Here is a 12,785-nt window from a genome sequence, read left to right as displayed (position 1 = left end):
GTTGTTTATTTTTTAACTTGGTTTTGTAATTGTTTATCGCTACAATAACTTTGTTTTTATTTATGGGATAAATTATCTATAAGGGTTTTTTTAATACTCATCTTGGACATCCAAAATCTCAGAGACAATTTTGAGTATATGATGATCGATGGACGATGGTATTCATAAGAGATTATTTAGATTCGAGGAGATCCAGAATGGAGTCTTTAAGGGTATGTTTGGTTGGACGTAATGGAATGAAGGGAGAATGGAATGGGAGAATGAATGGAATGGACAAGGGAATGAAATGGATCATTACCATTCATTTGTTTTGTTTTGTTAACATATAGGAATGAAATCAATTATTAATTTTTATTGTTTGGTATCCAAAAAAATTGTAAAAATGAAATAGAAATAATAAAAACACTCATATCTCAAAATACATTTTAACAAAAAAAACCTACAATGGCGACGGTGGTAGCTCCGGCAACGAAAATGGTGGCAGCGGTGGCGATGGTGGCGGCGGCGGTGGTGTCAGCGGAGTTGGTGGTGGTGCCAATGATAGTGGTGGTGGTGGTTGTTGAGAAAGTAGGGTGAAGGAAGAATGGAATGAAAAAAAAAGAAGGGGGTGGGAATGAATGGTTTTGATGGAATGAGATTTCATGTGTAATGTATGATTCCATTCCATTAAGCAACCAAACACCACTTTTTCATTCCCACGTAATGAATCATTCCATTTCTATTGTCATTTCTGCATACCAAACACTACCTAAAGGTGTGGCTAGATTTTGGCATGTGCGAAATGCTTCGGTCTCCACCGTCCAAATCTCCACCTTTTAGGGTCTAAAAATCTCTTTCTTTTTTGGGGTACAATGTGTTTGATACAAGTAAGATTTATGAACAAGTTGTATAAGGTTTATCCATAGATGAAGTAACATAATAGTCCAAACAGTTGTATACTTTATTCTATTAGTCGTCAATTATGTGTTTATTAATCAAACAAATACTCACGAATAATATGAATTAATGAGTATAATAATTATCTAAATAACAATCTATAATCTATCTATAATATATATAAACGAAACCTTAAAAATCCTACGTATTGCGATGTGGTCGCTTCCCTTTTTTATGAAAGCCACCAGATTGCTTGATTTTTAAATGGAGGCATCTCATTGATTTAACCCAAATTCATGGGTATGGGTCTTACCAAAACCAGATAGCTCTTAAACGGGTTATAGCATCTCATTAAATTAAAAATTAATCTTACCAATTATTTGATATGAAAATCCTATAAAATAGGGATATACTAAAATTTAATATCCAATTTAAAAACAAAAAGATATTATTTATAATTAACAAATAATTTTATAGTAAAAAACATAAGCGGGTCATGGGTCACCAAATCCAGATAGCTTTTAAACGGGTTATAACGTATCATTTATTTATGAAACACTTTCATCATCAAACCCTAGATATATTATTAACTTTCTTACAATAAAGAAAATTAAAATCCAAAAAATAAATATTAAAAAATGAAAAATGTAAAACAACCATTCTCTCAAGCCATCAGATTGCTTTATTTGTAAATAAAGGTTTCTCATGCATTTGACCCGAATTCACGGGTAAATGTCTCACCAAGCCCAGATAGCTATTAAATAGGTTATAAGATCTCATTATATTAAAAATTAATCTCATAAAATATTTGATATGAAAATCTTATAAAATAGGGATATACTAAAAATTAATATCCTATTTTATTTAAAAAAAGATATTATTTATAATTAAGAAACAATTTTATAATAAAGAAAATAAACGGGTAATGGGTATCACCAAACCCAGATAGTTTTTAAACCGGATTATAATATATCATTTATTTGTGAAACCATTTTATCATCAAACCTCAAATATATTAATTATTAACTTTCTTACAATAAATAAAATTAAAATCCAAATATATACATATATAAATATTAAAAACGAATAATGTAAAACAACCCGCGTAATACGAAAGATAAAATCTAGTATTTGATAAAATAGTAGCACGTAGAATGATAGAAATGAAGATTATGTTGATAAACCTCATATTTGGGCTTAACTTTTCAATTTTTTTTTGCCTTTTGCGTGAGGGTTTCATACTTTCATTATAACTAATCGACCCAAAATTGTTTAAATCAATCCTAACAAACCAAACCAAACCAAACCAAACCAATTAAATCTAACCTTAATTGTACCTGGTAAATCGTAAATTGGGTCGAGCATGCTAATGGGTTAAAACGGGTTAGGTCATAACATCATCTGCCACATTGGATTTCAAACATATTTTAAAAAGCACTCATTTCTTCCACGACACTATCAATTTCATACCCCCATTAAGAATATTAAAATAATATTATATATATGTATGTATGGGTGTAAGAGTGATGTAAGAATGGGGGCCACACCTGGTCGTCCGTTGCATGCACAAATTTACGGACGACCCCAAGCCAGGCATCCTCAAGATAGCTCTCTGTTCCACATTGGAAATGTTTGCTTTTTCCGGACCTCCTCCATGTAAAACCGTTGCAGGTAATATAATCAGTAAACACCATGTGCTAGGTTAAGATTCACAATCTTGCTCAAAGTAGGACTATAAATCCCCAAAATTAACATGTTTTGCTAATAGATATAACTAAGAAAACATGTTATTGACCTAGGTTGCATACCATTCGATATTATTTTTGGTAAATAAGTTAATCCCCAGTTCCATATTACATAGATCTAGGTTGCGTTTGAGCACCATCAATGGTAGCTTGGTCGATTATGATTCGATGAAATTTCTCTATGAAATGTCAATTCACATTTTACAATGGATTTTGGTGTGTTTATTATGTTTTTTTATTTTAATTCCATGAAAGTGTTTTGTTTTGTTTTCATTTACTTAATATGAGTTTATAAATAATTGTTTACAAATAAATATATGTATAAAAATAATTAATGAGAATGATTAATTAATACTCACAAAACGGGCTCACATTCACATGACTATTACATGTCCAAGTGAGTGTGAAGGTGGAACCGCTCCTGTCTACAAGACGTTTACGTAACATTTCTTTCACATTCACATGAGAATTACACATAGCCAAACATGAGTTTTTTAAGTATTTTAAAACAGCCAGGTTGCTAAAACCCCATAAGAAACAGATCTCATAATAAGTTGACCGTTAGGGTGTTCAAAGAAAATAAACGAATCCTACAAACCGGCCCTATCTTGCTTTAGAATGTGTAGGATGGCATGAGCGATCATGTTAGACAAGACCTTTGGAGAATATTTGATGTTAAAGGTCTATTTTTGTCACACACTTGTAGATATGTAGATATGAATATGATGATTATTTAGATTTGAGGAGATCTTATAGTCTTTTAGAGGTGTGGCTGGATTTCGGCATGTGCGGAAGGGTAATTCTCAACCGTCCAAAATCTCCACTTTTTGTGGTCTAAAAATCTCTCGTTTGGTATATTATGTTTGATAATAATTTGATATAATAAGATTCATGTAACAAGTCAACAAATTATATAAGGGTTACCGATGAAATAACTTAATGTGTCGTATAACTTAATGTGTCGTAGTGATCGCTAGATGCTAGTTGGGTGGCGGGATGACGACTAACAATTAATCAGGATTAATTGAAACTAAGTAGGATTACTCGGGATCATCTGGGATTAATCGACGCCTAGTGAGACTTTTTACAACCATACAAAATAAAAATTTGTCTTCTAATAGTTATATACTTTTATTCTATTAATCTTAAAATATAACAATGTGAATAATATAATACTGACTTTAAAAAATATTAATTATTTTCAACTTTCTATTAATACTCATTTTATCAATTTGCTACTGCTATTATTTCTATTCCTGCTCCTGCAACTTTCGCTACTGCTACTGCTACTACTGTTGTTCCTGAGTCCTGACTACTGCTCCTCCTTCTACTGCTTTATAATAAGTTATTATTATCAACTGAGGAATTTAATATGTGATAATTAGTAGTGACATAACCAAATTATAATTTTGGGCTAATCTTATTTAACCCAATCCAACTAGTACTTTACCCGTCCGGTGGACGGGAACATCAACGCAGAAATGTATGGGCTACCGTTAATTTATATTAAACCTTGTCCTTAATTTAGAAAATGATAGATTTTATTTTTTTGAATCCCCATGAAGGGGAAAAATGACACCAAATGAACCGTATTTTCTTTGAATATTTTATAAAACAATTGTCAAAAACCATTTTTAATCACCTTCAGACCAAGTTCCTTCACAAGATTTGATGCCGAGAAACACACCCTTTGACCAACTCCACGCATACAAGGACACCGCAAATCAAGAGGAGAAGAACATTACAATAAAAAAGGATTAGAATATTTTGTTATTTATTACAATAAACAGTTAATACACAAGATATAAAATTGATTTAAGAACACTTACCGGAATTGTAATCCGCCTATCATGAAAGAACACATCAAATTCTGAAGCTCCTTTGACCTCAAAGTCAAAACATAAATACAAACATACCTACCAGAACATAATTACAGATGTAATAAACAGACTTAAAATGCATTAATATCATAAAGTCAGAATAAAACTGTTAAGAATGAGTTGGTGTTATTTTTCAAGTGGATCAGAATGAGTTGGTGTTATTTTTCAAAACTTATCAGAATGGTTATTTCAAACGGGTGAAAATGGTGTATCCCTTTCGCAACCTGGAGCCAGAAGAGTAATCTGCGTTGGGTGCGCCACTCTGCACCGTACACATAAACCGATGTCGGGAGCGAAACGGTGCCGAAAACCAGAGAGTTAGAACTTGGACACAAAACTAATATGTAGAATAATTGACCAAAAAATATTAAACTAACCTGTGCTGACCGGAACCCAGCCCACCCAAACCGGAATAACCCTTTCTGAATTGACCCATTTTGGCCCAAATCCGTCCCTACCCAAACTGAAATAACCTTTTTCTGAATCTGAACCCTCTTGACCTGACCCGTTTTATCAGGCTTATTAAAATAAACATACCTTCAACCCACCCAGCAGTATTCACAATTACTTTTGATTTTGCAGTTTAATTATTTTGATATTTGCTAATTTAATTATTTAGCATAAAACAAAAAATACAATCTGTAAACATTTCTTGAACTTCCAAAATATTTTATGATTTATAAGTAATTAATTTGAATAGAATTGTTTGATTTTATAAAATTAAACAATTTGCAAACATGTAATTTCATGAGTGGAGCGGGATTGCAGGCCCACTGGCATTGGACCGGTAGTTGGGTCATGATTAAAATTGGTTCACCTACTATATGAATTAGAAAACAAATTGGTTGTGAATACGAATCAGATAAATGCATGGTTCTTCAAATGGACACATGTATTTAAATGGCTGATTATTACCAAGAACCAACACAAGCAAAGCAAGCAGCTGCTATGCATGAAAGGATTATGTTTTATTAATGTTAAAAAGAAAACGGGTGAAATTGATTAGGTCATTAATGGGTAACCATCAATTCGTTAGTTAATAACGGGTCGATACATGTTATCTTTTCTCTCTAACGGGACGTTCTGGCCAGGCTCTAAATCACAGTTTTTCAAAAAAATATAAATAAATAAATAAAAAACCATTGTGACCCACGACCATTTTTTGCTTGAGCCAGAATTGCTATTTTCAAAAGACCCGTTGCAGACGAACCCACTATGATCAAACTTGTGCACCAGGCCCGTCCGATCGACCATTCTATCATCCGTTGACTTGGTACATAAACTTAAATCATAGTAAAAGTAAAGCTAATATACTATGACTTTTCAGAGTCAACCATACCATAGTCAATATAAAACACAATAAGACGAGCTCCCATACTTTTGGCACCAAATGACAAAGTTCTCCCTGCACTACCAGGGCAACCAACACAAAACTCTTTCCAGGTAGAGGAAAAGGGAGGGATGCTTCTCCATTCACAAGACCTCGAGCTGCAATTAAAGGGTAGTCTGGTCATTAAGTTTAATTCGCCAACATTAAAAAGATAATGAGCATCAAGTTTAAATGCAACTATATCGTTTTTTAAATGATCTTTTTAGTACCTTTCAGAGCATCCTTAATTGCAGTTATAGAAGCTTCACAATCTGTATTATATCAATTCAGTTTCCATCACTGCGCCTTTTTACAATAGTGTTAACCGCGCCTATAGACTGTACAACGAACCAACATTGCATAACTTATAAAAAACCTATAAATTTAGCAAATCAAAATTAAAATTAAACATTTAAAATGTTAATACCATCCTGAGCCAGAGGATGCACTTCATCACAAAATTCCATATTTTTGTTAAAACTCATATTTTTGTTGCCAAATTACCATATTTCTTCATTGTTTTAGTCTTCTCCAATGAACAACAATAATTGTTTCAACGACTTGTGGAGAAATTTGTTTTGTTTCCCATGCTCCTCGATCCTATATATCTGTGCAAAAATCAAATTGTCATAAGTAAATAGATACAAAACAATCACATAGACAATACTACCTTCGCTGACTTATCTAGTGACCCCTTGAGAAAGTGTGGGCTATCAATCGATTTGCAAGTGATGTATATGTCTTCTTGTGACCAACATCTTTGTAATTTTCTTGTAGCAATTTTCATATCTGTCAGTTTAAATAAAGTAAAGGTATATTTTCAAGTTGAAAAGCGAAAACTATTAAGCATGAAAAAAAAAAAGAAAAGTTGAAACACACACACACTATATAGGATAAACCAAATAGATACATTAAGAACACATACAAAATGCTAAAAGTTTACCACGCTTGTTGGTGACCAAAACGACCACGAACATCTCCACTAACAGTCGGCGAGACAAAAACAATAAGATTCTTCTGTCGAACACCCTCCATTGCTCAAAACCCGTTGCTAATCGTTCATCGCCACTTAAACACTTTAACCTCCTCTTCTTCGACACTGTTTACAGCAATAAATTATCAAAATCATGTGGTTTTTTAGGACAACCAGCTCTTAGACTTTAACTGTGAACAGAAGAGAAGATAACCCAAAGTATGTCAATAAAAGATTGTGTATTTTAGTGGGTTTGAAACTTTGAATTGATGTAAATGATGAAGTTGAACCAACATTGAAAAGGGTTTCCATAGCCATTAAAAAGGTGATAACCCATACCTTCAATTGTAAAATTAGGGCAAAATTTAATCAAATTTATTTAATATGCAAATAATTGTAATAATTACTCTTGCAAACCCTTACTCACCATCCAGCTCCAATTTGCCATATTCCAATCTTCATTCAGTTTGAAATAATCAATCTAATTAAAATAAGAAACAATAATAATCAAATATATGTTTAGAAAATTACCTCATGTAATCTAATCTAATGTTAAAGGACGGAGGCAAATTTCCCTGCTACAACAGAGATATCCCTAATTATAATTTCATCATCATCATTCATCAATCAATCAATCAATCTGGTTCGCAAACAAAACCATAAAAGTTATAAGTAACCGTCAAATTGTTACCAGGACGAAATGACAAACGTCTGAGATGAAAAAAGAAAAAACCCCAGTCGAGCCTCAATAGACTAACGATGAAAAACTTCCCCGTCTCGGAACTCATCATCATATCGGAGGTTGAAAATGAAGGAAAGTTAACGAATGGAGGTTTAACAGTGAACTGGTTCGTAACTTCCCTCCCTCCCTCCTGAAACTGCCGTATGCTCCGAGAATCAATCTTGGTTCTTATCGGACGGGCAGATTTAAACTTCACTGTAGGCTTATCGAAGGGTTATGAATCATTCTTGAATTTTTATCCAACGGTCAGCTTTAAATCACACCCTGGTAACCAATTAGTATAATGTAATTAACATATACCGGTAAAAGTATAAAAGAAAATTATAAAGCCTAATTTAAAAATATATATATATGAGAAACCTGAGTTTTGGGCTTAGACGAATCAATACTTATCAAAAGCCCAAAGACTTCAGTTTTCTAAACCATTGAGTTGAGTTGAGAGTTGAGAGTTGAGAGTTGAGAGTTTGAGACTATGAAATTGAGATTCACATTTCACAATTCACAATAACCAAAAGTCGAAAAAAATAAATAAATAAATAATAATAATAATACTTTGTTTGGAATAATAATAATAATAGAGCGTACTTTGTTTGGTTAATCCCTAAGAATTCAATTCTAAAATATATATCTTTAAAATTGACAAGTTCCACTGATAGATTTAACTATGAAACATGTTCTTGGTGTACAAAACCAGTTTTTTCTTAAACCGAATCGGTTTGACCTCAACTCGGTTCGGTTTATAAACCGGTTTAGAAGCAAGAGAGGTTAACCTGGTTCAGGTCGGTTTGGTTTAGAGCCGGTTTAACCAATTTAAAACCGGTTTTCCTCAAACCGATTTGGTTGCTCAAAAGGGGAACTGGTGCCAAAACCAGCGGTTTGAGTGAAATTGGTTTTCTAATCAAACCGGTTCTGGTCGGTCTGCCATGTTACCGGTCTCAAACTGGTTTTTTTGTACACCTCTATAGGTGGGTACTGCTTGATATTCTTTTTGAGGTAAATCTATTAACCCCTGGTTCCATATTCCGTAGATGGCATTCGTTTTGTACAATCACGCGCACCATCAATGTAGCTTGATCGCTAATTATTCAACAAAATTCCTCACTCAAAAGTGTTTTGAAAATGAGAAGGGGTGCATCAAAGAGTCCAAACGTTTTTGTTGCTTTAATTGTTAACAACTTACCAACATATCCCTCGAAATGTTGCCACATGATCCATTTACAATATTCGTTCCATCAGAAGGAAATATTGAGAAACTATTTGTAGCTTCTTTCTTTAAAACTGGTCATTCAACTGTAGGGCTGTTCACGAGCCAAGCCCTAGTCGAGCCAGGGTGGTTTCGAGATTGGGCTCGAAATTAAACGGGCAACTTTGTTAGGCTCTAGCTTGATTTTGAAGTTAACGAGCTTAAGATCAAGCCAACGAGCCGAGCCATGGCTCGAGCCGTGCCAAGGTCGATTTTGGCTCGGTTACAAAAATGATCCAAATAAGCTCAGGATGTTACAAATTAACTTTTTATAGCTAGTTTTATTCGAGCTCTTTTCAAACGAGCCACGAGTCCGAACTTCGAGCCACGAGCTTTTTGAACAGCCCTACATTCAAGTGATTTTTTAATTAGTCTATTTAATTTTAAAAATTTACCCTTTATAGTAAGTTTAATTTTCTCTCTCTCTCTTTTCATACCATTAAGTGATTCTAAAATAAAATTCAAAAAAGAATTTAGTAACATCAATTGCAACAAATAATCTGGCAGTTTACATGTCCAAAACCACATTACAAACATTTCCTAACAAAACCAACCTCACAGATTTCACAAATTCAATGGATCAAAAAAACTTTTCGGCAGGAAAACGAAGACGATATTTGGTTTACAAGATCTGAGCAGCTGTGTTCAATTTCTCTGCTAAACTGAGTTGAGTTCTTGTAATGCTTGACAAGTATAGTAACAGCAATTGGTCCTACAACATAACATAATAACATTCAAACACTCGCTTATTTTATTATTATTCCAAAACCAAGGTGTTTAAATTTCATTACCTGTAGACTATCATTCACAAGCTTATCAAAAGCGGATGGGGATATCTTTGGAATAGAGGCTACACTGTCTGATATAAATCTTCCAATCGTGTTATCTGGTGCCACACGTCCTTCCTGAAAAAAATAAATACTTGTTTAAACTTTAAATGATAAATTAAAACTCTTGTAATGATAAAATTAGTACACGGAATAAACCATTTGATCTCACCACAACATCATCAACGTATTTGTAGGTATCGTCTATTAACGCTAGCAACCGTTCCATTGTGGCTTCCATTCCTTCCATATCAGTTGGAAGTTTGTCAACTGTTGTGGTCTTCAGAATGTCAACTACAATCATTAATGTCACATTTTGGTTAAATCATCAATATGTTCGAATTATTGTTTATTAATCATAACACTTACATCCAACACGCTCAGCTTCAATCATACGCAGATCGAGAGGTATTTCTTGAAACTGGGCCGCAAGTTGTTGATCACCCAAAGATAAGTTAATAGAGACAAAAGCTTTGATGGAAGCTTCCCCGTTTGTGAATCCAGTGTCAACTGTCAGATGAACGGGATTTGCAACTTCTCTAGAATAAAACTCATGAATAAGAGCACTACCACCCGTGACACCAAATCCAGTTGAAAACCTATGGCAAGTTTGATATAATATATCAACTGGTTGAAATTAATCAATAGTTTACATAAATTATTAGGATGAAACACATTCAGTGTACTGAAAGCAGGAACGCCTAGGTCATATACAATTATTCCAGCGGTTTTATATCCCTCTATGCGTCAACAAATAACGAATGCGAGTTGCACCAGAAATGAGTGAGCTGCATGGAGATGGAAAGTTTCTGTCTTCCTTTCGTTAATTATTTAATCTAACGTGAAGCAGTTGAGTTTTTTCTATTTGTAAGGCTACATTCATATAGCCTGAGTGTATTTGTTTAAAGCATGACATGAGTTAACAAAACAGTAAACTTTCATTTGTCTTCTATTATTCTGTTGCAGCATATCAATAATATCAGAGCCGGTTCATTCTGACTCGGCCATGTACTCTTCTGACCTGACCTTCCAAGCCATACTAGCCAAGTTTCAACCTATTCAGCTCGCCTTGGCAAGCCAAAAAAGACCTGAGTAGCAGGAAGCTAGTTGGGATAACTTGAAAGAAAGAGGCGTACATGGTCGAGTTGAAACAGTCACAGATACCACTTGGTATGTTACAGCTGAAAATTAGAAGACACACGACAGTTTATGACAATTTGCTTTATTCATATCATGTTTTAAGCAAATACCATCAAATTATATTAAAAAACTTGAATATAAATATACTCAAAAACTACTTGAAAGTAAACAAACACTACTACCGGCATTCTTAATCAGCAATTAACTAAATAAAACCATCAACCTCCATGCAGCCCAACCTTCTTTAATGCAACCCACCTTTGTTATCTGTCAATGCATGGAGTGATGTAAAAGTTGCACACAAACTTTTGTTACAATTCACCTGCATTGTGTTGCTACATTTCAATCTTGCATAGCATTATAACAAGCAAGAATAGAAGTTCTATACATCACTACATAACTTGTTAGCTTCTTATGCATCATTAGATTGCACCAGGCTAAAAGTCCAGACAACGTATAAATTGCATGCCTCCTTAAGATCCATATAGTAAAGGTGCAAACGAGCAGAGCCGTTCGTGAGCTTCTAGAAATCAAATCGATACAAAGTTTGAAACAAGCCGAGCCTTATCAAGCCGGAGCCTCAAATAAAGTTCATTTGATTATCGATCACTTGTGGAAATCTCATTAAAGCCCGTCAAGCCTTATCAAGATAAGTGTATCTTTAAGTTTTTACACTCTTCAACATATATATATATATATATATTTCACACTGCACACCCGAGCTCAAGCACAGCTATGGCTCAGTTAAAGTACTACACACAAGCTTGAGCCGACCTTAGGCCCGTTAAGGTTTTTCTCAAAACATATATAGTTTTAATTACTAAATAATAAAATAAGCCAAGCTGAAACTTAAAAAACCAACTAACGAGCGTCAAGAAGAGCTCGGAATGAGCCGAGCATGAGCTCGAGCTCTTGTAAATCAAAACGAACCAAGCTCAGCTCAATAAACCCTACATGAACATAATTCAACCAGCTGATATTAACTGCATGTAGCCATGTAATTCTACAAAATAATGCAATTCGGCAGTATATATCAGAGCAATAATATTACCATCCAACAATAACTTCTTTGGGATTAACCTTCTGGTGAGACGACAACATATTATGATGATAATCTATATCCAAAGCCACCTACCACCATTAAATCATCATCAACACAATCTCAATTCCTCATCAATAACATACTAACCAAACAAACCCTAACCTGATCAGAAGACTCGTTGTGCGGCACGACGTACGAGTTACGAACGTCAACAGTGCCGTCCGGAAGTACGGATCCGAGAAGCGTTCCGATGACTCGTTCGGCTTGGTCCAGACGCCGTACAAAACAATCGCAGATGTTGAAGATGACGAGAGGATGTACCTTGGCGGATAAGGTGGTGGATAATGGGAGGAATTGAAGCACTGTTTGGTCTGATGACGTCATGGTGGAGATTCTCCGGCGGTTATTGATCGGAGAAGGTGAGATTTGGATTGAGTGTGTGATGTTTAGGGTTTTGAAAGAACATTGATTGGGTTGGGCTGTACAATCAAAACTAAGGCCCAAACTTAAAGAGATGTTATATACTTATGTTTTCTGAACATTCTTGGAATTTTCAAATGGACTAAGGGCTAAATTCATCACATTGAGAATTCAGGATACACATAAACTCACGTTAGATTCAAGGAAAACCCTCACTTGCCAAAATAAATGTTGTGAGTAGGCATCAAACTTATGTCACATGAAACACTAGGTCTTTCTATTAGTATATTACTACTTCACTACCAGCTTATTGGTCTTAATTTTTCAACTTTATACAAGCCGGGTAAATATCAAATAATGTTTTATATGATCCATTTATGGTGCACTGAAAAATTGAAATGCCTAATTTAACTTGACAATGTTGATAGAATTGAGAGTGATGATGTGTATAGCAGCAGTTATACATATCGGCTTTTATTATATGTGGGTTGGTGGACGTATAATATCACTGTTAAAAAGTTTTTTCAA

General features: G+C 34.2%; 2 protein-coding genes across 2 annotated transcripts in view; one reads left to right on the top strand and one right to left on the bottom strand.

Annotated features, from left to right (window-relative positions):
• Nucleotides 1-12,785, top strand: part of LOC143530850 (uncharacterized) — a 207,031-nt gene that overhangs the window by 33,776 nt on the left and 160,470 nt on the right. The gene's annotated exons all lie outside the window — the stretch shown is intronic.
• Nucleotides 9,289-12,271, bottom strand: LOC143530824 (eukaryotic translation initiation factor 3 subunit F-like). The gene is made up of 6 exons (XM_077026255.1): nucleotides 12,000-12,271; nucleotides 11,847-11,926; nucleotides 10,025-10,254; nucleotides 9,828-9,949; nucleotides 9,620-9,733; nucleotides 9,289-9,540 (listed from the first exon to the last, which is right to left on the bottom strand). Exons 1-6 carry the CDS (start codon nucleotides 12,219-12,221, stop codon nucleotides 9,451-9,453), a joined length of 858 nt encoding a protein of 285 aa, XP_076882370.1. The 5' UTR covers nucleotides 12,222-12,271; the 3' UTR covers nucleotides 9,289-9,450.

Source organism: Bidens hawaiensis, unplaced genomic scaffold (assembly GCF_021521415.1).
Source record: "Bidens hawaiensis isolate Kalapana, Puna unplaced genomic scaffold, B.hawaiensis_p1.1 tig00009039_1, whole genome shotgun sequence".
Lineage (NCBI taxonomy): Eukaryota > Viridiplantae > Streptophyta > Magnoliopsida > Asterales > Asteraceae > Bidens > Bidens hawaiensis.
The sequence above is the reverse complement of the archived record's forward strand: the minus strand, read 5'-3'. Positions and strand labels throughout refer to the sequence as shown.

Excerpts from the sequence above, each read along its gene's own strand:
- LOC143530824 (XM_077026255.1), bottom strand. The coding sequence starts at position 12,221 with ATGACGTCATCAGACCAAACAGTGCTTCAATTCCTCCCATTATCCACC. Across the intron at positions 10,255-11,846 it reads AAAGAAGTTATTGTTGGATG|GTTTTCAACTGGATTTGGTG; the intron begins GTAATATTATTG and ends AACTTGCCATAG. Across the intron at positions 9,950-10,024 it reads TGAAGCTGAGCGTGTTGGAT|TTGACATTCTGAAGACCACA; the intron begins GTAAGTGTTATG and ends TAATGATTGTAG.